The following is a 26,979-nucleotide window of genomic DNA, read 5'->3' as shown; positions in this document are numbered from 1 at the left end:
GCGGGGACGAGTTTTCTGGAACTGACGTGGAAGGGGCTTTTGCTTTAGGTGGGAGCAGCGTCACCTCATTTGGGATACATTTCGGATCGAAAGACCGGGAGGGACCTGTCCGCGCGTCCCCGAGGTCCCACCTGGAGCCCAAAACTTCTGCTACCCTAGCTCCTTAGCCTCTCCCGTGGTGTAGGACTAGCCTACTTCTTTCTCGCCTGTGCTCGCTCTTGGCGGATCACGCTTAGGAGTTCTTTTGCCCTTGCCCGCCGCGAGACTCCCGCCTCTAAAGAGCCAACGGGAGCCAGGGTCGCAGAACGCAGGCGTGAGCAGCGGCCCTGGCGTTCAGGTGCGGACAGGTGCAGTGCGTGGGCGGCCAGGGCGCCAGGTCGGGACCCCGCGCCTGGGGGCGTGTGCGGTTGGGACCCGGAGGCCTCTGGACACGAAGCTCATAAGCAGCTTTATGTTCGAAGCTCCTTTTTCTCATTCGTGCCATCTGAATAATGCCTTCGAATTCTTGCTCGCTGGGGGACTTGAATTAGCAAACCGTGCAGTTGGAGCTTTAAGTACAGGGCGAGCCTGTAAATTGGACACAAGTATCAGGATCATATAGTCCTTTTGATATCCGCAAGGCGGAACGGGCTGGTCAAATTTTAAATCGAGCTCGATCGGGCCCTGTGGCCTTGCCCAGACGTTGCAGCAGGGCGGGAGGGCTCCCGCACCCGGGCGGGACTTTCCCTCCTGCCAGGAACCGTGTGCGAGGGTCTTCCTGGCCTGAGAACCGCGTGCCGGTTGAGCAGGGAGGGGCCGCAAGTTAAGTGGGCATGGCATGGTCGCGGTGCCATGCCCCGGGATTTGAGGTGTGTTTATTCTGTCGCGATGAGCAACTGGTGACTGCTCCCTTGCTCATGGCAAAACAGCGGCCGCTGTGACTTAACGTTTCAGTAATCAGGTGGTTGATTTCAGCTCTTTTAAGTCACTTGCTCATGTTTGGGTTGGTTACAATTTTTTTTTTTTTTCGTTTGGGAGCTGTGAGGGCTGTGGCCTTCTCCTAATGTGTCCCCTCTGTAGTTCAGTAGGGAAGCTCAAGAGGGAAATGGGGGAGGGAGCTTCTGGTGGCCTCTCTTCTACCTCTCCATTCTTCTCAGCAACACATTCACCTGGAGGAGACAGTACCTCACCCCTCTGCTTCCACATGCTGTCTCTGAAATTTTTTACTGTGGAAATTTCTACCCACAGAAATAGATTGATACAGTGAACACCCACAGGTGTGGAGGGAGGGAAGCAGGCTCCCCATTCTTTTGAAGCAAATCTCAGAGGCTGTCTTCATGCAGTCTGTAATTATTTCAGCCCACACCTGCTTAATCCCCTAATCCTTCCATCTCTGATCCCTCACACCCATCACTGACTAACCTTTCCTCTCAACGCTACCCTGGGAAAGCAGAGGTATGTTCTGGGCCCCTACTTGTTTTACTTGTGTCCTTCAGAGAACATTTATTTAAGTGTAAAATTTAAATATAAAATTTAAATGTTCTAGCCAGATCCCAGCATGACCCTCAGAGCCCCTTTAACATCTATTGTATCATATTCTTTCTTTCTCTATCATCTATCTAGTGCAAGTTCCTAGCATTTCCTCTACACTATACAGTTGAAGTAGACTTTTGTGGATTCAACCCATCCTTCCCATGGTTGGAAGTCTTAGAACATATCCACTTTTTCCCTCTCATAGTGCAGGGAAAACAAAACAAAACAATGTAACTGTCACCTCTTCTTTCTTTCCCCCTCCTCCTTCCCCTCAGAGATTTTGTGCAGGTTTGAGAGTTTATCTGGTTAAGTGGTAGCTCTAGATAATTACATGCTTAATCTTTAAGTGCTGAAATACTTTGCCTAACCAATTGGATGGGGATTCCCTTGTCTTGGTGAAGGGGGAGTATTGGATTTTCAGATGTGATTCAAGTGGTTCTTGAAGCCTCAGGGTGCTGATGCATGGCCACTTACCCTATACAGAACTTAAAGAGCATGATCTAGAAGAGACCCTGGAATTTCCTTTCTTGAAGACCCAATACCAATGGGTTTTGGGGTCATTTGCCTCCTGCTTCTTCTAACTGCTAAATCTTGGAGTGTACCAAGCACTAAACTGGGCTCTGTTATAACAGCTCATTTAACCCTCATCCCATTTGCAAATGAAGGGACAGGGATCCAGAATGGCGAATGGTGGAGCAGGATTCAATCAGGTTGGTTGACTTGGATTCTGCACTGCTCTCCACCATGCTGGCTGACTTCATCTAAAATCAGATCTCTAGCTCATCTTACATGGCTGCCTTGTTTTGCAAAATTAACTACTGGACCAAAGGCCAAAGCAGCCTTCCCCCAGATGGCTTCGTGGCCCTGCAGAAGGTTGTGGGCAAAGCATGTCGTGTCCCTGGGAGCCCCTCAGGTTTCACAAGTGCACCGTGGCTTCACATGAGCATCTCCCTGATGGCTGGGTGGACAGAGGCCTTTCTTTTGGTGTGGTGCATTTGTATCTCTCAATTTTCGGTTAAAGAGAACATTATTCTAAAACCAATTTTTTGGACTAGGTAGTATATTTACATAGCACTCAGAAGGTGCCACAGGAGGGTAAAGAATGGCCAGGGAGCCCCTCTCACTCCAGGCCACAGCCATGGTGGCTGCCTCAGGGTCAGTTCCTGACACTTGTGTCTGGTGTGCCTTTTGATTTGTTGTCTTTATTTATATAAGTCTGTACAGTTTTTTTTACTATACAACTGAGACATAACATTCATTATCTGACATAGTTTACATTTATTTGTCTTGCTCTGTCACTGTAATACCAGCTTCTCTCTTTTGTCTATTGTTGTGTCTCTGCCACTTAGAACAGCGCCTGACCCATAGTAAGTACTCAATAAACATTTATTGAATCTAAAAATACAATAAACCAGGAAATAAAATGACTTCATAAAGGCTGTCTACAGAAAACCCACAGCTAATGTCATACTTAATAGTAAAACAATGACAGCGAGAATAAGACAAGGATGTCTGGACTCACCATTTCTACTCAACATTGTCATAGAGGTTCTAACCAGGACAGTTAGGCAAGAAAATGAAATGAAAGGCATCCAGATTGGAAAGGAAGAAGTGAAACATCTCTATTGGCTGGTAACACAATCTTGTATATAGAAAACCCTAAAGAATCCATGTATAAAACTGTTAGAACTAAAAAACAAGTTCAGAAAGTTATATGATACAAGCTCAATACACAAACATCAACCTGATTTCTCTACACTAGCAAGAAAAGCTGTGAAAATGAAACAAAAAAGAAGTGGAAGATTTATAAACTGAAAACTATAAAATGTCATCAAAGGAAATGAAAGAAGACCTAAATAAATGGAAAGACACCCTATATTCATGAATTTGAAGACTAAATATTGTTAAGATGACAGTACTCCCCAAACTGACCTATAGATTGACTGACAATCTGATCGAAGTCCTAGGTACCTTTTTGCAGCAATTGATAATGTTTTTAAAAGTTTTTAATGCTTTTATTTATTATTGAGAAACAGAGTGAGACAGAGCATGAGCATGGGAGGGACAGAGGGGCAGAGAGAGTGGGAGACACAGAACCTGAAGGAGGCTCCAGGCTCTGAGCTATCAGTACAGAGCTGGATGTGGGGCTCAAACTCACAAACCACGAGATCATGACCTGAGCCGAAGTCAGACACTTAACCGACTGAGCCACCCAGGCACCCCAGCAAATGATAAATTGATTCTAAAATTCATACAGAAATGCAAGGGACCGAGAATAGCCAAACCAACCTTGAAAGAGAACAAAGTTGAAAGACTCATACTTCCCATAAAATTAAAATAAGTAAAATGTAAATAAAGTTACAGTTATCAAGACCATGTGGTACTGGTACAAGAAAAGATGCTTGGACTGATGAAGTAGAATTGTAAGTCCAGAAATAAACCCGCATGTCTATGGTCAGTTGCTTTTTAACAGAAGGCCAGGACTATTCAATAGAGGAAAGAGTAGTCTCTTTAACAAATAGTGTTGGGGTAGCTGGCATGCAAAAGAATGAAGGTGGACCCCAACTTCATACTGTATTAAAAATGAACTAAAAATGGACGAAAGGCCTAAATATAAGAGCTAAAAATATAAAACTCTTAGAAGAAACCATAAGCAAAAATCATCAAGACCTTGGATTAGGCAATGGTTTCTTATGACACTCAAATTACAAACAACAATGGCAACAAAAATAGACAAATTGGACTTCATCAAATTTAAAAACTTTTATGCTTCTGTGAATACCACCAAGAAAGGATAACCCACTGAATGGGACAAAACAGTGTCCCCACGAATCTTGCACATAGTCATGGTAACATCTTTTATAATAGACAAAAAATGGAAGCAGCCCATATGTTTATCATTGGATGAGTGGATAAACAAATGTGGTACATCCATACAATGGACTACTATTCAGTCCTAAAAAAGGAATGAAACAAAAATATTGTGCACCTTGAAAATACAGATGCACCTTAAAAATATTAAATGAAATAAGCCAGACACAAAAGGCCACATATTACATGTTTTCATTTATATGAAATGCCCAGAATAGGCAAATCTGTAGAGACAGAAGGTAGATGAATGGTTCCCAGGGGCTAGGGCTGAATGGATTAGGGAGTGATTGGTAAGTGGTATGGACTCTCTTTTTGGGATGAATGAAAATGTTCTAAAATTAGATAGTGGTGATGGTTTATGAATCTGCTAAAGGTATCATTAAAAGGGTGAATTTTATGGTGTGGGAATTATATCTCAATAAAGATATTATAAAAGAAACCAAAGAGGGGCACCTGGGTGGGTTAGTCTGTTAAGTATCTGACTTCAGCTCAGGTCATGATCTCATAGTTCATGAGTTTGAGCCCCACTCTATGGGCTCTGTATTGACAGTATGGAGCTTTCTTCAGATCCTCTGTCTTCCTCTCTCTCTGCCTTTCCCCCTCACTCTCTTTCAAAAATAAACATTAAAAAACAGAAGCCAAAAAAAATCTATTCTGCATAAAACAACAACAAAACCCACTTAAGGGAATGAAAGAAGGAATGAATCTATTCACGTTGTATATTCTTGACAACTGTATCTCAGAGTTTGCTCCATGTCCATACTTATAAAGTCCTAGGTGGAGGGACAAGAATTCTTTATTTTAAACACATGTCCATGGACATTTCAGTCCTTTCCAATCTCCTGCTATTGTAGACAGTGCTGCACTAAATGTCCTCATGTGGAGGCCAGTTCACAAACCACAGATATTTAAAAATAACTTTCCTAGAAAAGGAGTTGCTAGGTCAAAGAGGGTTTGCAGTTTAAAGTGTGACAGATACTGGCCAAATTGCCATCCATAAAGAAGTTGTACCAATGGGGCCTCCTCTCCACAGCCAGGTACCAGTGGGCTCATGTTCCAGAACCCTTGCCCACACAGTGAGTTATCCAACCATCTGGTCTCCCCCATCTAATGGGAACATCTTCCTATCTCACTTTCCTCCAAATTTGCCTGTCTCTGTTTATGAGAGAAGGTAGAAAGCTCATTTACATTCCTAGTATTCTCAAAGCTCTCCAAGCTGTGCTAGGGTGGAAGGCTATAGAATTCACTGTGGGAAAGCACAGTCAGGGCTCACCCACCAGGGAAAAGGCAAGGAAACCCCAGATAGGAAGTGAGTCATAATGTGAAATCGCTTTGTTGTCATTAATCACAGATGTCTGTTGGGCTCCTCCTCTGTGTGGGATGCTGTTCCAGGTTCATAAAAGAGCTGGTTAATCAGGAAGGCTTGCTCGGGGCTCTAAAGGTCATTCAATATTGAAAGCACAATCTTGCATTGCCCATGCCTTAGATTAAGAAGCTCATATCAAGAGGCTTGGAGAAATCAGTGCCCTGGTGTTGCCCACTGCTCACACTCACACAAATCAGATCTAAGCAAAATGAGTGGAATACCTCTGAAAAACAACTCCAGCTTGATTCTGTGTTTTCTTTTAGGAACTGTCTACCTTGACCACGCAGGAGCCACAATGTTTCCCCAGAGTCAACTCACCAGCTTCACTAATGATCTCATGGAAAATGTTTATGGTAAAGAAAAACACACCAAAACTGTCTTTTGCATGAATATTAGCCAACTACATTTAGCTGATCTATCTCTGCTTTAAAAATATCAGATTGATAGACTAGGACAGTGCTGAATAGACCCCATGGGAGACGGGTGTCAAGCAAGCACTCAGATCGGTCCCTATAATACGTGCACAGCCAGGATGGGAAGGATTGACTCACGGACACAAAGTTTACTGCCAGAAGAAGGGGTCAGTGTCAGAAGGGCAGAGAAATACAAAGCTACTGTGTTTGGCGGGATGATCCTGGGCAGAGGGTGGGGTGGTGAGAAGGACATTCATTTATTCCTTCACTCCATAAATGTGTGTTGAGCCACTCTGCTGTGGGGGGTGTGGTGCTATAATAAAACAGATAAAGCACAGGCTCTGCCTTCGTGGACTATGATCTAGTCAAAACAGGACCCTAATCAAGTGAGCTCCCAATAAATGGAAATTACTAACTCTCTGAAGGGCTATGAACAAAAGGTCCATGATACCATGGGGTCTGTGGCTGCAGAGTGATGGGGGTGGCAGTGTGATGGCGGAGAAAGCTGCCTTAGGAGTGGGGTGAATACTGGAGGGTGAGCAGGAATTCACTTGGGAATGAGGAAAAGGGTATTCCAGGCAGAGGTGATAGCAGGAACCAAGACCCGTTAATGGTTTCAGGATTTAGCCCCGGAGGACAGAGGAGGGGAGAAGAGTGGAGGAGGTATGAATGGAGAGGTAGGTCGGGGCATTGTAGGTGCTCTACAGAGTTTGATGTTTATTCTAAATTTTTAAAATGTTTTTTTATTTATTTCTAGGAGAGAGAGAGAGAGAGAGAAAGGGGAGGGTCAGAGAGAGAGGGAGTCACAGACTCTGAAACAGGCTCCAGGCTCTGAGCTGGCAGTCAGCACAGAGCCCGATGTGGGGCTCGAACCCACGAACCGTGAGATCATGACCTAAGCGAAAGTTGGACGCTTAACTGACTAAGCCATCCAGGCGCCCCTGATGTTTATTCTAGAAACAATGGGCAGTCACAGAGGACAGTGATCAGCAGCACAGTGTGATGAGGAGTTAAGCATGGGCAGGGAGCTTGAACTAAAGGCAGCAGGAACAGCTGTAGCAGTGGTAATAGTACTAGCAGTGAATATTGTGTCCTGAACACTCACTATACACTTCAGGGACTGTTCCAAATGCTTCATCTCTTCTCTCTCCCTCCATTCTCCAGGCAAATGAGGGTACAGGTTCTTTTATCAAACAAGCTAAGGTACAGGTTCCGTCATCACTGCTATTTTACAGGTGAGGAAAGTGGGCCCCAGGGAAGGTAGGTAGCTAACTCGAGGCCACACAGTCAGAAAGCGCTGGAGCTGGAGAGCAGGGTCTCCAGGCCATTGGGCTCCAGAGCACAAGCCCTCATCCCTCGGCCGACTGCCTCGGTTCATGACAATCCTGTCATGCTACACTAACGTCCGGGGTAACCAGCAGATATTTAAACTATCTGGGGGGTAGTTTGCAGAGGAGATGTCAGTGAGGGACCTTATCTTAATTTTACTCCATGATTTGCAAAGAGATCTGCAAGTCTTCTTTAACTTTTGCAAGAGTCCTAACTGGGAAAGACGCCGAGAGGTGACACAATTTGTAGACTGTTGGTAGTGCTGATGGTGGCGAGCTAAAAACCAGGGTGGTGAGAGGCAGTGAGGGTCAGTAGCAAACCCCCAGGTTACTAGTGCTTATGGAAAAGGAGTGTTGGTAGCTTCAATGGCCAGAAATCCAGTGTGACTAGGCAGTATGTAAGAGAAAACAAGCAAGCAAACCCTAAAACAAAAAAGGTCAAGACTGCGTTAATGTGCACATGTGGTCCTGCTCCTAAGAAATGCTTGTGCCTCACCCCTGCATGTCTGGCCCCTTGAGAGGTCTGTGTCCTCACCTGGGGGCCACGTTTTGAGGGAGGTAATAATACTATGGGTCACACTCATGGGGGATCCAAGTAGGGGAGGAGAACTAGAAATTGACAAGTGAAATTAGGAGAGACTGGGGGCGCCTGGAGGGCTCAGCTGTTTAAGCATCCAACTCTTGATTTCAGCTCAGGCCATGATCTCATGGTTCATGAGATCAAGTCCTGTGTGGGATTCTGCGCTGTTAGCGTGACACCTGCTTGGGATTCTCTCTCTCTCTCTCTCTCTCTCTCTCTCTTTCTGTCCCTTCCCTGCTCTCTCTCTCTCTTTCTCTCAAAATAAATAAACACTTAAACCAATCTTTAAAAAAGAGAAATTAGGAGAGGTTCTAGCCTTGAGAATGGGCTAAGGGGAGATGTGATGTGATGGTCCCCTTCACATATTTGGAGAAGACAGGTGTGTTTCTGCAGGGATGATGCCATTAGCACTGGTGTGAATGCAGGGCAATAGTTGGGGACTTAGATTAAGTGGCATTCATGGCTCTGCCTCNGGTGGGAAGAACAGCCTCCTGAGGTTGTGTACTTGGTTCCCTGGGCTTAATTATGAGAACCATCTGTCAGGGGACTTGAAGAAACGATTCTTGCATTGTTCTGGCTGCCTAAGAGCTTACTCCCAGCTCCAGAATGTTCTTCCCTGATCCCATCTTGCTTTACTAGTTGGGGGCAGGGGGTGATTGGTTCATTTTTAAAAATTGAATTATATTTTACATATCATAAAATTCATCTATTTCAAATATACAATTTATTGATTTTCAGTAACTTTACCAAGCGGTGCAACTATCATTATAAATCACTTACAACATTTTCATTCCCCCAATAAGATCTCTAATGTCCATTTATAGTTAATCCCTGTTGCCCTGTCAGTCCCAGCAACCACTAATCCACCACTTTCTGAATCTCTCTATATAGTTGCCTTTGCTGGACATTTCATATAATATGTGACTGCTTGTGTCTGGTATCTCTCAGTTAGCATGTTTTTGTGGTTCATTCATGACCTAGCCAGTGGGGTCCTTTTTATTGTGAATACTTCCCCATTGTGTGGATAGACCACATTATGTCTATCTGGTCATTAGTTGATGGACATTCACGGTGTTCCCAGGATTTGGCTTTGCCGACAAACCTGCCTGTGAACATTTCTGTGCGTGAATCTTTGAGTAGATGTATGTTTTCATTTCTCTTGAGTATATGGAGTGGCTTCACTGCATCATAAGTAGTCATATGCTTAACTTTTTGAGAAACCGAGGGAGAGGATTTTGGAGGAATACAAGAAGAGAAACCCAAGTAGTGACATGATGGCTTTGTCTCTGTAACCTGCCAGGTAATCCTCACAGCCAGAACATCAGCAGCAAGCTCACCCATGATACCGTGGAGCGCGTGCGCTACAGGTGAGTGTGCGCCGAGTGGGAGCCCCCAGGTGATGGACTTCTTTCCAACCACTTACCACATCCCACAGCGGTTCTGAGCTGGTTTTGGGAAGATCACATTCAGCTAAATGGTCACGTGCACAATGATAAACATCGGGGGCAGAGGACTGGAAGGTGAGAATGAGGCTGACCTGAAGCACAGGTGGCTGGCCCTGAGGTGCCCGCGGCTGTTTCATGTGGCTTCGGGTTGGTGCCAGAGTGCCTGGGGGCCAGAGTGACAAGGAGTGACCATTTCCTAAGTCTCATTTTCAGAGAGAAGAAAAGCATTCAGTCTGAGCTTTCTTTTCACATTTCATTAGACATCTTGTTTTATTCATCCCCAGCCCACCCAACCTTTTTACAAATATGCACGCTTTAAGCAGCTCTTTATATATTTCTGCGTGTAAATGATTAGTTTTTGGTAAGTAATTTCCACATGGTGCCTAAAGTTCCTTGAATCATTATAATTTCAAGTTATTTCCAATTAGAGAGTGGTTCTGGGCTGCCAAATAGGAAAATCACCATGAAACAAGTTGGTGGCTTACAACTTGCCGTGATGGAGACAGAGAGCTGACCAAGGAGAGAGTGTGTCCTAGGATTAAGATCTTGGATTTTTATCTTATCCAAGGAGGGTGTGGACTTGGGAGGCAGGAAGTTCTTTGGCCAGTTTGAACCTGCTTGTCACCTCTTCCTGCAACTTTCCTGGCCCCTGTCCTAACTTCACAAGTGTGGCCAAGCCCATCTGGGTCTTTTCCTAGATGTGGAGGTAGAGAGATGTCATCTTTAGTAGAAACACAGCTACCTCTGGACATTTAACACCAGTGAGACCAAGGAGTGGGCATGATGCTGTGCTTCTTCCAGGATTTTGGAGCACTTCCACACCTCCGCAGAGGACTACAGTGTGATTTTCACGGCAGGAAGCACGGCTGCTCTTAAACTGGTGGCAGAGGCCTTCCCATGGGCGTCCCCAGGCCCGGAGAGCAGCGGGAGTCGGTTCTGTTACCTCACCGACAGCCACACGTCCGTGGTGGGCATGAGGAAGGTCACCACGGCCATGAATGTCACTTCCATCCCAGTAAGGCCAGAGGACATGTGTGTGGCGGAGACACGGGGCACTGCTGCCCGTGACCCTGACTGCCAGCTTCCACATCTCTTCTGTTACCCTGCTCAGAGTAACTTTTCTGGAACCAGATACCCCCTGTCCTGGATAGGAGAGATCAAGGCTGGGCGGATGTGCCCTGTGAGCGTGCCTGGGAAGTGGTTCGTGTTGCTTGACGCGGCCTCCTACGTGAGCACCTCGCCTTTGGACCTGTCGGTTCACCAGGCCGACTTTGTCCCCCTCTCCTTCTATAAGATCTTTGGGTTCCCCACTGGCCTGGGCGCTCTGCTGGTGAATAACCGCGTGGCACCTCTGCTGAGGAAAACCTACTTTGGAGGAGGCACGGCCGCAGCATACCTTGCGGGACAAGACTTCTATATCCCAAGACAGTCGGTGGCGGAAAGGTAACTTTGCCATGGGAGCAGCTGGCTGGAGTTCAGCCAGGAAGGGGTATGGCCTGTGTCCCCTGTAGGACCGTGTAAGGGACTAGGCTGAGCCACCGGGGATAGAAGGCTTGCAGGCAGGGACGGAGGCTGGTGTCAGGGCTCTGGAAGGCAGAGGTCGGCAGGAGGGTGCCCCAGGCAGCTCGGTGAACTGGGCCCGCATGTGCAGGCTTCTTTGCAGCTGTGAGAGGAGAAGGGCTGCAAGCAGAGGACCTGAAGGGCTCTCAGGAGGGTAAGGAGGCTCGGCCACCAGGCCTTTCCCCAGAGCACAGGCAAGAGGTGCAGCAGTTTATCAAAGCAGTTGTTTAAAAAGTTGGCATCGTCTGGAGCAAGTGTGCATGCATGTCGGCGGCGCAGCTGGTCCTCAGCAGCTGGAATCTGCTCAGCTTGGTAGCAGGCTGGCCAGAAGAATTAGTTCATTCAGAAGCCACCAGACATGCGAGGTGCTGTTAACAGTAGCCGCAGCGAGCCCTGTGCATGACAAAGGAAGTTTGGGGGCAGGGAGCTACTTGCCTGTGGAGGGCAGAGGCCTCTGCCCGGGCTTGCTGGTGTGTGTCTTCCTCAACCTGCGGGGCAGGGTCTCAGCCCGCAAAGCCCTCTGTCCTAACTGGGAGAGGAGCTATTTATAAGGCAGCAGAGAGAACGTATTCATAGATGATGGAGAAACCTAGAATCAGAACCTTGTTACACACTGCAAGATGCACAGGGAGCTGTCGGCCACAGCTTGACCTTGTTCCCCTCAACACTGTTACAGGTTTGAAGACGGCACCATCTCGTTCCTTGACGTGATAGCACTAAAACATGGATTTGATGCCCTGGAGCGCCTCACAGGTCAGTGGACCCTTCTCTCCAGCAGAATGTGCTCCCATTGTCTGTGGCCTCGAGGGTGTCCTGGCACGGGTGTGATTTAGATAAGGGCGTGGGGGGCTCTGCGAGTGGCTGGCACCTGGCAGGTGTATGCCGGATGCAGTTGAAGCTAATTCTAAAGAATTTCAGAATGACTTCCGAGACAAGAGCAAGAGACTGCGCCACCCTTTTAAAGACATTTTTGTCAGTTAAAAGAACATTTTAACAAGTAAGAGACGTTCCAAACCAGGAGATTGGTGGCTTCACAGAAGCAAAAGAGCCAGCCTTGGTCACTGGCCTGGGAATGGTGACAGATCCTGAGACCTTATTCCGCTGTGACCTGGCTGGGTCCTCCCTCCTGTCTCAGGGGGTAGCTGTGTGATGAGGAGCTAATACTCAGAGAAGTTAAATGCCTTCCCCGGTGCCACGGACCTAGTAACTGGGTGGGCTGGGGTTTCAACCTCGGCCGTAATAATGCCTAACTTTGCACCCCTGTCTCTGCTGCTGGGCTTTGCAAGGATGCACATTTTCTGTCCCGGTGTTGGGCAGGTGGGGGACACTCACTGTAGGCTGACACACACACAGATGCCGCTTCCCATCGTGTGGGGCTTGACACAAACGTATGGGACTAGAAGAGCCTCTGCCTTGCGAGCCAGGTATCCGCCCTCCGTTGTGCTCTTAAGCACTCGTCCAGTGGCTGAGCTTCTGGAGCTGGGTGGCGCTGCTCGTACCGTCCAAAAGGAGATGGGGTTGTGGTGAACCAGGGATGTGGCTTAGTGATTAGGTGGCCCTTCCTCTCTCTCTGTCTCTCTCTGTCTCTCTCTCTCATCACGTAATGGGACCTTTCAGGTTCTCAGCCTGAGTCCAGGAAGGGGGTTGGGGGACAGACAGGATTCACGTGAGGTGAGGTNATTAGGTGGCCCTTCCTCTCTCTCTGTCTCTCTCTGTCTCTCTCTCTCATCACGTAATGGGACCTTTCAGGTTCTCAGCCTGAGTCCAGGAAGGGGGGGTGGGGGACAGACAGGATTCACGTGAGGTGAGGCGACACTGATGGTAATGCAGGGAGGTGATGGACACGACAGTATCTAGGACAAAGAGGAGATAATAAGATGAGCACTGAGAAAGGAGCACTTTCCCAAGGAAAGATATTAATAGATACCCGAGCAGCAATATAGGTCGAACAGTGCCAGGGGCGCCTCAGAAAGCGGGTTGGCAGTACCTGTTCCGTAATAAGGCAAACCTCTGATTGTTCCTACTTCATTGGTCCTGTGAAAAAACCTGTAGTGAAGTACATATAACATAAAATGTGCCACTGTAGCCAATTTAGTGTACATTTCTGAGGCATTAAGCATGTTTACATTGTTATGCAGCCATCTACCACTGACCATCCCTGGGACGTTTACATCATCTGAGACTGAAGCCCATTCAACAGTAACTCCCCATTCCCCCTCCCCTCCAGCCCCAAGTAATCTCTATTCTTTCTGTCTCTTTGAATTTGCCTCTTCTAGACACTTATATAAGAGGTCTAATACAATATTTGGCTTATTTTACATAATGTTTTCAAGGTTCATCCATGATTTAACATGTATCCTTAATTGATTTGGATACTATTAAAATGATTTAAACATTAAGGGCTCCTGGGTGGCTCAGTTGGTTGGGCATCTGACTCTTGATTTTGGCTCAGGTCATGATCTCAGGGTCGTGGGTTTGAAACACGTGCTGGCCTCTGTGTTGAGGGTGGAGCCTGCTTCAGATTCTTTCTCCCTCTGCCCCTCTCCCCTGTTTGCCCTCTCTCTTTCTCAAAAAAAAAAAAAAAAGGTTTTAAACATTAAAAGAAACAGCAAAAAAAGATACTTTTAAAGATAAAATGGTGCTTTTTTGCCATTTGTAACCCAAGGGTCTAAATTATCTGAATGCTTAAGTGACATTATTAAAAAAAGAAGATAAAAAAGAGCATGACAGGAATTCCTATGGAATATTCCATGGAAACAGCAACAGTAAGGTGTTGTTCAGTCTCCCAGGCCTACACATTAACCACGTGGACAGTAGCACACCATATTTACCAGATTTACAATTGTTAATCTGAGGTCCGGCTTTGCCGGTTAGAATGGACTTGTGTTCTTAAAAATGACTGAGTGAATTACATGTGAAGTTCATGATTCTGCCTGACATTTCACAATCATTTTTGAGGTGGAATGGAGAATATACAGCAACACACGTTTACCTTGGCTCAGTACACCTACACTGCCCTGTGTGCTCTCCGGTACCCCAACGGAGCCCCTGTGGTGCGGATTTACAGCGACTCTGAATTCAGCAGCCCAGAGGTGCAGGGGCCTGTCATCAATTTTAATGTTCTCGACCACAGTGGGAACATCATTGGTTATTCCCAGGTGGGTTTTCTCTTTCCTTCCTTCCTTCCTTCCTTCCTTCCTTCCTTCCTTCCTTCCCTCCCTCCCTCCCTCCCTCCCTTCATAATTTATTGACAAGTCAGTTAACATACAATGTATACAGTGTAGTTGGCTTCGGGAATAGATTTCCATGATTCATCTTACATACAACACCCAGTGCTCATCCCAAGTGTCCTCCTCAATGTCTATCTCCCATTTTCCCTGTTCCCCCAACCCCCCACCCCATCAACCATCAGTTTGTTCTCTGTATTTAAAAGTCTTTTATGGTTTGCTTCCTTCTCTGTTTGAAACTTATTTTTCCTTCCTTTCCCCTATGGTGTTCTGTTAAGTTTCTCAAATTCCACATATGAGTGAAAACATATGATATCTGTATTTTTCTGACTGACTTATTTCACTCAGCATAATACCCTCCAGTTCCCATCACATTATTGCAAATGGCAAGATTTTGTTCCTTTTCATAGCTGAGTAGCATTCCATTGTGTATATATCCAGGTGGGTTTTCTTGTCACCTTGGGCACCTGTTCAGAGCAGAATTGCTCTCCCCTGAACTCTATAGCCTTTTGGAGCCCTAAACTTCGCAGTCCAGGTCTCTGAGTCCTTGCAGTAGCTGTGAAAAGAGCAGCCTGTGTGTGGTTGGAGAGGCCCGGCCCTTCCTTAGAGACTCTATTCTCTGATTTGCACTCAGGTCTAACAGGCATGGCTATTTAGTTTACCAGCCCTCCTTTTTTTCAGCCAGAAATTGTCATTTTCAGGTGTGGAGGGAAAGGGTCCAAGTCCTTGATAGCAGTGGAAGGTGACAGATGACAGCTTGCCAGCAAGGGAAGACATCCTAAAACAGTGTAGACAGAAAATCAGTGTAGACAGAATACCATGTCTGAGGTCATTTCATGTGTATTCAGCATGGTAGCCCCGTGATACATCAGACAGCATCACAGCATCACACAAAATATGGGCCTGTTCCTACCATGTATTTGCCTGTGGCTTGGATCAGAACTCCTTCTTTATGATAAGCAGAAATAAATGATGTCCTTAGTATCACAAAAGCCCTTATTTCTGCCATAGTTCGTGCATTATGAGTTCGAAGGATTTAGTAGTTTGGTTATAACATAGTTTGTGCAGATATATGCTTTGTATTTATTTTCCCATGAAAACAGTGCAAATAGTGGTTTGCATGCTGGGAACTCTTGAGTCCTTGCCTTAGCTGAGGCAGCTGGTCACTGCTCAGTCCATCAAAATGTCCGGAGGCATACCAAGGACTCGGACATGGTGACAGATGGCCACTAAATGCATTGTCACAGACCTACAAGGATGGGAGCCCAAGGTCCTTCCCAGATCATGAGTTCCTAGAGCAGCTCTGTGAGGAGCAGTTTCAAGGGTCAGAAAAGTTCAGAAGACAGTGTTCATTTTCCCTTGAGAGCCATAATCCGCATTCACCTTTGTTAAATGCAGAATTTCTCAAAGTCCTTTTCTCAAGGGATCATTCCTCCACTCCTTCTCTGAGGAACGCAGTTGAGAACTATTCTTCTGGGGACTTGTCCATTCTTAATGGTATCCGGGAGTGGACCCTCTACAACCACAGGTTGTCTCTTGGGTGGGTTCACTGTGTAGACGCCCCTTAGTTATACACTGGCAGCCTGATGCCACTAAGAACCAGGCAATTTTGAATGCTTTTGATGGTAGTGGGGGCAGGGGTGGTGGAAAATGGAAAATGCATGATGAGTAAAAGTTTTGCCTTCTTAAATATGTTATTCTGGGTGATTGGTTAAAGTAAGTTTCAATCTTGGATCTAAATAAGTTGTATTTCCCTCGAAGTATAGAGGAGGGCAGGCAGGTGACCATGACATGTAGGGTGGCAGGCAGAGCAGGGAGAGAATTCCTCACAGGCCCTGAGACACTTCAAAGAGGAGGAAGAGCCTGGGGGCGTGGTGGGGGAGAGCTTCCCGTCTGGGTGCCCCACTGCCTTTATCAGGACTCTGGTTCCCCGAGGCCAGACATGGGATGAGTTTCTCCCTCTGTGCATTTCTAGAGGAGGCTCATATCATGAGTGGATTCCATGGCTGAGGCGTGGCCAGCTGTGCGGCTCAGGAAAGTCCAGCATGGTTTTCCTGGGCCGCCTCACTGTGTGGGAATTCCATAGGAACTTTGGTGGCCTTCGGAAAGATTAGATGTGTTATGGTGGGGTTTGGCTCTCTTTTCAGGGATCTGTAAAAGAATTGAGCTTTCTTCTTTTTAAAAAAAAAATTTTAATGTTTATTTTAGAGAGAGAGAGAACAATCAGGGGAGGGCCAGAGAGAGAGGGAGACAGAATCCGAAGCAAGCTCCAAGCTCCGAGCTGTCAGCACAGAGCCTGATGCAGAGCTCAAACTCTACGAACTGTGAGATCATGACCTGAGCCAAAGTCAGAGGCTCACCCGACTGAGCCACTCAGGTGCCGCAAGAATTGAGCTTTCTGTAAGAAGCTTTTGAGTTCTCGGTTTTGATATCCAGGCCTCCTAATTTCATTCTCTACACAGTGGTTAAAAATGTGGGTCCAGATTCTGGCTGCCTTTTGCTTGGCTCTCTGAGCTTGGACAAGTTAATGTAAGCTCTCCAAGTCTCCATGAAATGGGGATAACAAAGTGCCCTGCTGATAGTGTTGCTAATGAGGACTAAATGAGATACACAGTTTACACGGCCTGAGCAAGGGGCCCTGATATGAAGCAAGGAGGCTCCAGTGTTCACTGTGTGCAGCCTGGTTCCCTGCCTTCCCCGGATGGAGTGCTTATCTTGCCGCAGAAACCAACTCCTTCACCTGGCTGGGCACAGGCCGGGATCCCATAGGGCTTGAGGCTGGAGAGGACTGCCTCATGATGGGGAAATTAGGAGCAAGGGGAGGTGTGGCCCAAACAGCCTCTTGTACCCACATCCTCTTCTTTATGGAGGCCTTCTGTCTTCTTGAATCTCAGTGGGTTTGTGACTCTCTCATAACCAGTAAAATGCCACAGAAGTGATGCTGTGTGGCAGAAAAGGCAATGCCACATCAGCATTATTCCTTGGCACATTCACTTTTGGGCCCCAAGTTACCATGTAAGAAATTCTACCCTGAGGCCGCCATGCTGTGAGGAAGCCAAGCCATGTGGAGAGGCCAAGCACAGCCATGATGGTGGCGATCCTGTTTTGAGCCTTCCTGGCTAGGGGACCAGACACACATATGCATAAATAAGTCTCTAGATGATTCCAACTCCCAGACACCATGTCACTGCCAGCCTCAGAGACTTCCCAGCTGGGACTTGAGAAATCATGGAGCAGAGTCAGGCATCTCCTCTGTGCTCTTTTGAATTCCTGACCTACTGTAGCTGTGAGCACAATAAGATGGCTATTATTTTATCCCCCCGCCCCCCAACATTTGGTGGCTTGTTTCGCAGCAATGGTAACCGGAATAGTGAATGTGGGGTGGGGGTGGGGTGGGTACAGGAGACTTCTAATTCCACTTGGTAGGAGTTGGGGTGGACAGTGAGGGAACTTCCCTAGCAGCTGCCCATTGAATAGAGGCCACCTGACCCTGGAGATGGAGTTGGCCAGACCCAGTGGTGCTGCCAGGTCTTGGCTCAGAGAGCTAGGGAACATCTGGATTTCATTAGCAGGCCTCAACGTCACTGAGCTGTTTGCCCAGAGCAAAGGAGCAGAGTTGTTTTCCTGAGGCTCCCTCAGTTCAACCCAGACAATGGCTTCTCTGACAGTCCAGGGGAGGCAGCTAAAATGACAGCCATGGTCTCAACAGCGTGGGAAGCACCACTGGTGTGCTCAGCCTGGCTGGGAGCGGGTGCTGGCTGTGTGGTGACCTGTGGTCTGTGGAGGGTGCTGTACTGCTCCTGGCTGCCTCTGGCCACCCCACACTGTGAATTCCTGGGGAGAAAACTTTCAAAGATTTGCCCAGCTGGGCAAGATGTGTTTGTTTTCCCAAATGCAGTTCAGTGACTCCCCTGAGTTTAGCTTAAGCCACCCAGGCTGAGGACTCCCATCAGGCTCCTAGACCCTTGGGAGAATGGAACCCGGCAAATATCCCCCACGCTAGCCCTGCCTGTGAGCCTTGGATGAAAGCAGATCACCTGTCAGAGTCTTCAGGAATCAGGAAAGAGCCTTGGAGCTTATAGATTGAGTAGCAATTCTGTGATTCAACCTAGAGTAAGGGACATTATGGAAAGCGCATTGATAATATCCAGCGTCGACACGGTAATGTGTGTAGCCCAGGCTGTGCACCCAGACAAGGCTGCTCCGAGTGGTAGCTCAGCTGGGAACTGTTCTGTGATCACCCCTGTGGCACAGGATGCCAAGGAGCTGCCCCACGTCCAGGTGCAAATCTCATTGGAGCATGTGGGCTCTTTTTAAGAAAAGTATTTCATTATTTTAAAAAGTTGGGGCACCCATGTGGCTCAGTTAGTTGAGCGTCTGACTCTTGACTTTGGCTCAGGTCATGATCCCAGCGTCATGGGATCGAGCCTCACATTGGAGTCTGTGCTGAGCAGGGAGCCTGCCTGGGATTCTCTCTGTCTTTGTCCCTCTGCCCCTCCCCTGCTTGCATGTGCACATGCACTCCCTCCATCAAATTAAAACAAAATCGAGATAAAATTGACATAGAATATTGTATTACTTTTAGGTGTACAACATAATTATTTGATATGTGTATATAATGTAAAATGATTACTACAGCAAGTCTAGTTAACATCTATCACCATACATAGTTACAGATTTTTTTCTTGTGATGACAACTTTTAAGATTTACTCTCTTAGCAACTTTCAAACACATATAACACAGTATCATCCACTATCATCACTATGCTGTACATTATATCCCTAGAACTTATTTATCTTATGACTAGGAGTTTGTATCTTTTGGCCACCTTTACCCACTTTGCTCACTCCGCCTCCAACCTCTGACAGCCATCAATCTGTAATCCATATCTATGAGTCTGATTTTTTCTTTTGTTCCACCTATAAGTGATATACAGTATTTGTATTTGACATTTTTAGTGTTATCTGATTTTTTAAAAATTTAAAGCCAAGTTACTTAACATATATTATAATAATGGTTTCCGAAGTAGAATTTAGTGATTCATCACTTACATATAATACCTGGTGCTCATCACAACAAATACCTTCCTTAATGCCCGTCACCCATTTAGCCCATCTTCCCCACAGCATGTCCTCGAGGTCCATCCATATTGTCACAAATGATAGATTTCCTTGTTTTCTTTTTTTATGACTGAAAAATATTCCATTGTGTATACACCCCCCCAATTTTCTTTATTCTTTCATCCTTTGATGGATACCTAAGTTGTTTCCATGTCTTAGGTATTGTAAATAATGCTGCAATGAACATGGGGTGTACATATCTTTTCAAGATAGTATTTTCATTTTCTTCAGGTAGATATTCAGAAGGGGGATTGCAAGATCACAGGGTAGCTCTTTTTTCAATTTTTTGAGGAGCCTTTATGCTGTTTTCCAGAGAGGCTGTGGCAACTTACATTCTCACCAACAGAACATGAGGGTTTCTTTTCTCTACATTGTTTCCAACACTTGTTATTTCTGTTTTCTTTGTAATAGGTGTGCCATAATATCTCATTGTTGCTTTGCCTTACATTTCCCCGATGACTAGTGATATTCAACATCTTTTCACGTACTGCTTGGCCCTTTGTATGTCCTCTTTGGAAAGATGTCTATTCAAATCTTCTGTCCATTTTTAATAGCACTATTTGTTGAAACATAAGCTCCTAACGTGGGAGTTTGGCCTGAATTTGGTATTTTCGGTTTTCTCAGGCATACGTTATAATCCATTTGGATAAACTGCAATTATCAGTGACATTTTAGTAAACCCATGACAGAACATGGCACTTGAGAGCAAAATTCCAAGCACATATTTTCATTTTATTGTTAGGAAAAAGAGGTCCAAATATTGATCTGAAACTCTCTTTCAGATGATCAGAATAAAACTGGACATCCTTAACACTGGTCTCATGTTATGTTGACCCTGCAGGTAGATAAAATGGCCAGTCTTTACAACATTCACGTGCGAACCGGCTGCTTCTGTAACACTGGGGCCTGCCAGAGGCACCTGGGGATAAGCGACGAGATGGTCAAGAAGCATCTTCAGGTTGGTAATGCTGGTCATTACTATTGGTCAGCAAGACCCAATGGTGGCATCTCCAGCCACCCTGGAGGCTGGTCTTATGTCTGGGGTGAGGGCCGGTTCTGTGCACTGGACTCATTTCTCCGAGCCCACCCTGGGGATCAGCAAAGGAAAAAGGGGTCAACAAAAAAAGAAAACAGCATCGCTGTAGCATTCATCTTTTACTTTGAAGGCAAAATTTTAAGGCAGAGGATGGGTGTTAGTAGGGGGCAAGCATGTGCTTCTGTGTGCAGAGGGCCCTTAACTAGTTCAGTCCTACCAGAATATCTCCACACTAGAGTTAGTTCATTGCTGGGTGAGGAGAGAAACTCTTCCAGGGGCCATTCTGCGTCTCCCAGAATCCTCTCGTCCCTCCTTCTCCCCTGGGCTGAGGGTTTTCACTTCAGGGTACAGCTACTATTTTGAACCATTTAATAAGAATAGTTTCTAACTTGAGTTTCTGTTGGGTGTCACTAAATATTGTATATACTAGATCCCAACCAACCACGAACTGGATTTTATTTCAAAAGAGAGAGGAAGTCCCAGAATACAAACAAATGCAGTTCCAGATGTAGTATTTGATCCTGCGGAGCGTTGTGGCCCCAGCTCTTTGGGACTGACCTGGGTTCAGCACTGGGAGAGGTGGGTGGCCAGAGAAGCGACCAACACCGGGCAGCCCAGCTTGGAGAGGCTTGGGGACTTCTTGTCTTTCTCTCTCCACCTCCCAGCAGGAGCACCCAGCCTGACTTTGGCTTTGGGTAGGCCTTGTCTGGTCACTCCCAGAGGGAGCACGTCTGTCTTGCCTTCTTGTCAAAGGGCAGCTGTCAGGGACCCAGCCCTCCCTTTGGTTCTGAGGGAGGCTCAAGGGAGCAGCCAAAAGGCGTTTCTCCTGCCACAGCCCTGGGTAGACAAGAAGCTGACCCGTAGTGCTTCTGAAACTTTGGTCTGTCTTTGGAGGGGTCTGTGGGTTGGCATTGTGTGCGGCTCTGAAGTATTTCTTTTAAACTTTTTAATGATCCGTTGAGATTGGTATTGGCCCCAATTTATACTTGAGCAAAGTGAGACTCCAGAAAGGGAGTCCTTGCCTCTGGCAAACAGCATGTATTAGTGTTGCGATTTTGTGTTCCTGGGTGAATTTTCTTCTACAAAACTATTTCCGACTTATCCATGAGGAATGAGTCACTCCAAATGGCTTATTTCCCTTGTATTCTAGGCCGGTCATGTCTGTGGAGATGATGTGGACCTCATAGATGGGCATCCTACAGGATCTGTGAGGATTTCTTTTGGATATATGTCTACACTTGAGGATGCCCAGGCCTTTCTCAGGTTCATCATAGCAATGCAGCTGCACCAGTGTGATGGCCAGCCTCTTCCTCAGACTATCCCTGGGGAGGCTGGAGCCCCGCCAGAGAGTGAGGCTCAGGACGCTGTGCCTGCCACCGTGGACAGATGTAGTTCCTCACCTCAGGAAGATGCTCCCACAGACGCTGGGCTTTCCAACGACTTGCCTCCCAATGTGGCTGCAGTGGGCTTGCACCCACCTCTGCTGACGGCCACCAGAACCCAGCAGACCCCTTCAGAGAAAGCAGCAGGAGTCCTGGATGGGGGCCTTGGGCCACACGTCATCACCAACCTTTACCTCTACCCAATTAAATCCTGTGCTGCATTTGAGGTAAGGGTTTTAATGACAGCACAGAGACATGATGAGCTGTCCTCCTGCCTCTCTTGGTTGGGGCTGACTATTGAATATGGCTCTGCTTAGACAGACTCCTGAGAGGCCCCTGTTTCTGAGTGGTGGATACCTAGTTACTCTTAATAATTATGGACATAGGTTTCACTGAGTGTGTGTGTGCTGGTTCCCTGCTGAAGTATTTTACCTAGGTTCCAATTTTAAAACAACAATATGTGGGGTGCCTGAGTGGCTCAGTCGGTGGAGCATCGGACTTTGGCTCAGGTCATGATCTCACGGTTCCTGGGTTCGAGCCCCGCATTGGGCTCTGTGCTGATGGCTCAGAGCCTGGAGCCTTTCTTGGATTCTGTGTGTGNTATTCTTATTTTGCTCAAAATATTACAACCCATTATAGTCAGTACTTATATTTTAATTTATTTTTTCAAATATTGGGGCACCTGGGCAGCACAGTCTGCTAAGTNCAGAGCCTGGAGCCTTTCTTGGATTCTGTGTGTGTCTCTCTCTGTCCCTCCTCTGTTCATGCTCTCTCTCTCTCTCTCTGAAAACAAATAAATAAAACATTAAAAAAATTTTAAAAATAAAACAACAGTATGTGGGAGTGATAATATCATCCCCATTTTATAGCTATGGAGCATGAGGGCTATTGAGGTTAGGTACTTTGCCCAGTAATCAATGATAGAGTAAAGATTTGAGCCCAGGTCTGCTGACTCCTTGGGTCAATGCTTTCATGTGACTTGTTCTGCTCAGCGCCCCCTGCGGATATGAACTACATATGTCTTGAAATGTGCTGGCCTGGTGGTTAGCTGAGCTACGAGACTAGAGTGTTCTCCTTGGCTGACCAGCCAGTCCTGACGTCCCTCTGTGGCCAAACTGAGGCTATCTTTCTATAATCTGTGTATGTACCAAGTCCCAGGCAAAGGTCCCAGATTCCCGAGGCTCTGGGGTAACAGGCTTGCTATTTCCTGGTCGTATATCTCATGGTCATGGCTGTTTGTTGCCTGCCATTCAGGGTGGTCCCATGGGAGCCTGTCCTCTAAGCTGAGACCATAAACAAGCAACCTCATCTTCACTCTCTAATGGAGGAGGGTGAGGAGTCCATGTTTCCCCTGTGTGTTGGGACTCTTATTTTCACAGATAGGTCATGTTTCATAGGATAGCCACATAGCAGAAATACTCTGGGCAGGCATTAGTGCCCATTTTACAGATAAGGACACTGATACTCAACAAGGTTTGCTAAAGATCTTCTATCCATCTGCTCATTCAAAAACTGCTTACCAAGCACCCACTACCTTCTAGGCCTTGGGCCAGCACCATTTTGATGAGCAAAATGGAAATTGTTCCTTCCCTCAGAGAGTGCAACATCTCAGAAGGGAAACAGACAGAAGACCAAACACCACCTATGAATAGAATCACGCTGGTGATACAGGCCAAGAAGGCAAGAAATGGGGTGTACCAGATAGAGTTCTGGTGGATGGATGTCTTAGTCCATTCAGTCTGTTCTGGCAAAGTACCATCAACTGTATGGCTTATAAACAAATATTTATTTCTCATGATTCTGGAGACTGAAAATCTATGATCATGGTGCTGGCAGTTTCGATGTCCAGTGAGGGCTCACTTCTGGTTTATAGAGTCTTCTCACTGTGTCCTCACATGGCAGAGGGGTGGGGGAGCTCTCTGGGGCCTCTTTTATAAGACCTTTAATCACATTTATGACAGCCCCACCCTCATGACCTGGTCACCTCCCAAGTCCTCCTAACCATCAATGTGATGGTATTAACTGAGATTTCCTTGCAATTTCTGTATTTTTGGCAGAAATTCTGTAAGAGTGATACTATGCTTTCTCAGTGCATCCCAGAAGGAGACACACACTGTTAATTTGTTCCAGTGCTGGTGACATTAACTTTTATCACTTGCTTAAGATGGGGTCTGCCAGGTTTCTCTACCATTAAGTTCATTAATGAATAATTAATCAATATTTGTGGAAGGATAGTTTGAGAACATGTAAATACCTCTTCCTTGTCAACTTTTATTCACTAGATTTAGCATCTGTTGGTGGGCAGCCTACATCAGTGCCTAAGTTAGTGATTGGTATGATGGCTGCAAAATGGTAATTTAAGAACTTCTATCACTCCTTCTAGATTTATCAGTAGGTATCCTATTATAGGATAGAGCTTTCTTTCTTCCATGTTTATTTCATCATTAACTCTTCTCTCTCTCTTTCTTTTTGTATCTGCATGGACTCATGTATTCTTATTTTGCTCAAAATATTACAACCCATTATAGTCAGTACTTATATTTTAATTTCTTTTTTCAAATATTGGGGCAGCTGGGCAGCACAGTCTGCTAAGTGTCCAACCTCAGCTCAGGTAGCTCAGGTCATGATCTCGCAGTCTGTGAGTTCGAGCCCTACGTTTGGCTCTGTGCTGACAGCTTAGAGCCTGGAGCCTGCTTTGGATTCTGTATCTCCCTATCTCTCTGCCTCTCCAATGCTCAAAGTCTGTCTCTCTCTGTCTCTCTCTCAAAAATAAGTAAACATTTAAAAAACTTTTAAAAATGTTTATTTATTTATTTTGAGAGAGAGAGAGAGAGAGAGCGAGAGAGAGCACAGGCACATGAGCAGGGGAGAGGCAGAGAGAGAGAATCCCAAGCAGGCTCTACATTCAGCACAGAGCCAAACATGGGACTCAACTGTGTCCCCTGAGATGTGACCTGAGCTGAAATCAAATGTTGGATGACTAAGCCACCCAGGTGCCCGTCAATGTTTATTGTGATGCTTAAATTGCCACAGAGTTGGCCACTGGGAGCTCCTTCAAATCAGCTCCTGTGTCCTTTTGATATGTCTCCATCATTCTTTGAGCATTCCCTTACTTTCTGGTGCAATAATATGTTCTAGACTCACTCTGTATTTCCCCTGCCTGAGAAATGGAGTTGACCATTTCATCAAGGCACTTCACTTCTTATATTAGAGAATGAATGATGCTGAGAAACATATATTTGGTTGTTAGGACTGATTCTTGCTTCTGTGATGTTATTGTTCCCAAGCCCTCTCAGTATACAGAGCTTAGAAATATTTGCTGCTGTGACAAATTATCATAAACTTTTAACAGGACTCATCTGATGAGATTGAGCCCACCAGGAAAATCCAGGAAGATCTCCCCATTTCAGGGTCTTCAGCTTTAATCACACCTCCAAGTCCTTTTTGCCTAATTCCAGGGATTAGCATATGGACATGTTTGGGGCACCATTAGTCTGTCCACCACACATATGTAGGTGTTAAGACTTTTGGTATACTCTGCATACTTGTTTGTACACACACATCTATATCTATCTATCTATCTATCTATCTATCTATCTATCTATCTATCTATCTATCTATTATCTATCAGTCATCTGTGTTAGTTAGCCATGCTCCTGATTTCCCACTAACACCTCCACTTTTACTCCAACACCACATAGTTTATTCTATCTATCCCCCTTTCCATACTTGAAACCCCCATGAGAAACTTTGCTTCCATATCTTCAACAGATGTTTATTTGCTCAACTCCACCTTATGTAACCAAACCCCACCTTAGTGGGGTACCCCCCCACCTTAGTATGTGCACATTGGCTGAAAGCTTGACTCAGATGAAGAGGAAGAAGAAAGGAGGAAGCGAGAAGCCAACACATTAAATTTTAAGGTCACAAGTTAAAGAATAGAAAATATAGACCTATTTGAACAAATAGTTGTGAAGCACTGTGAAGAGTCTGACTTTTCCCTCTTTGTAAGCTAACAAGCCAGCCTGCCACAGTGTCCTCAATGCTGACAAAAGACATGAGACTCCCGGTTCAGAGATAAAGGGTTTTATTACTCACAGAGCAGCAGGCAGCATGAGCTTCATGTTTGTGTTGCTTCTCTGTGCTCCCCAAGTCTTAACAGGCGGTAATAGAGGGACCCAGGTGGATGCTGTGCATATCCCTCACTCAGGGAAACTGACTCTTTCATAATGGGATGTGAGCAAACTGCCTGGCTGCTGCTTTGGAGGAAGACATTGTAATACTGGATTGTGAGCCAACCTGTTCTCCCCAGAGGTTATATAAACATCTCCAAAAAGATAGTTTGGAACAAAAGGGCAGTTAGTGCTTCTGCTTGTTATAGCAGACATACAGCAGAAATGAGAGACCATGGAGAATTGTGTCCAGTAATACATTGTCTTCTAAAAAGCTGTTTGTAATTCAAAACATGTTTTCCTATAGAAATAATGATTTATGGTGGTTCTGGGCTTACCCATAAAGGCTTATATAGACCATAATATTGCTGAGCTGGAGTGTTCTACTAACAGAGGCAGCTACAGTCAATGGGGAGAGTATTTGATACACAAAAAAATTGATGGGAGAGGTAAAGTGATGTACATCTATCAATTATCTGATATATTTTAGTTGCTTTACATTTTATATTTCATTTTAGTTTCTAGCCAATACTATGAGAAATGAGAATAATGTTCATCTTACCTATGACAAAGCCAAGACTCAGGAAGTTTAGGAAGTTGTTCAAAAGTAATAGTGGTTAGGGGCGCCTGGGTGGCTTAGTCGGTTAAGCGTCCGACTTTCGCTTAGGTCATGATCTCGCGGTTCGTGGGTTCGAGCCCCGCGTTGGGCTCTGTGCTGACTGCCAGCTCAGAGCCTGGAGCCTGTTTCAGTCTGTGACTCCCTCTCTCTCTGACCCTCCCCTGCTCACGCTGTCTCTCTCTCTCTCTCCTAGAAATAAAAACATTAAAAAAATTTTAAAAAAAGTAATAGTGGTTGAGGTGGGATTTAAACCTAGGTCTGTCAGTTCCCAGGGTACTCCCACCCCCCATTAACATGACATTTCCATTTCCTGAGTACAGGGCTCACCCTGCTTGAGGTGAAGTTTA

At 45.9% G+C, this 26,979-nt stretch overlaps 1 protein-coding gene across 1 annotated transcript in view; it reads left to right on the top strand.

Moving 5' to 3' along the window:
• The first annotated feature begins 6,016 nt into the window (after positions 1-6,016).
• Positions 6,017-26,979, top strand: part of MOCOS (molybdenum cofactor sulfurase) — a 45,582-nt gene continuing 24,619 nt past the window's right edge. Inside the window, exons 1-7 of the mRNA XM_077753794.1 lie at positions 6,017-6,102; positions 9,371-9,437; positions 10,317-10,958; positions 11,752-11,828; positions 14,034-14,233; positions 20,265-20,381; positions 21,610-22,068. Coding sequence (XP_077609920.1) covers positions 6,045-6,102; positions 9,371-9,437; positions 10,317-10,958; positions 11,752-11,828; positions 14,034-14,233; positions 20,265-20,381; positions 21,610-22,068 — 1,620 coding nt within the window. The 5' untranslated portion in view covers positions 6,017-6,044. The remainder of the gene's footprint in view (positions 6,103-9,370; positions 9,438-10,316; positions 10,959-11,751; positions 11,829-14,033; positions 14,234-20,264; positions 20,382-21,609; positions 22,069-26,979) is intronic.

Source organism: Crocuta crocuta, unplaced genomic scaffold (genome assembly GCF_008692635.1).
Source record: "Crocuta crocuta isolate KB4526 unplaced genomic scaffold, BGI_CrCroc_1.0 scaffold231, whole genome shotgun sequence".
NCBI classification, from domain to species: Eukaryota; Metazoa; Chordata; class Mammalia; order Carnivora; family Hyaenidae; genus Crocuta; species Crocuta crocuta.
This window is presented reverse-complemented; position numbering and strand designations above follow the sequence as displayed.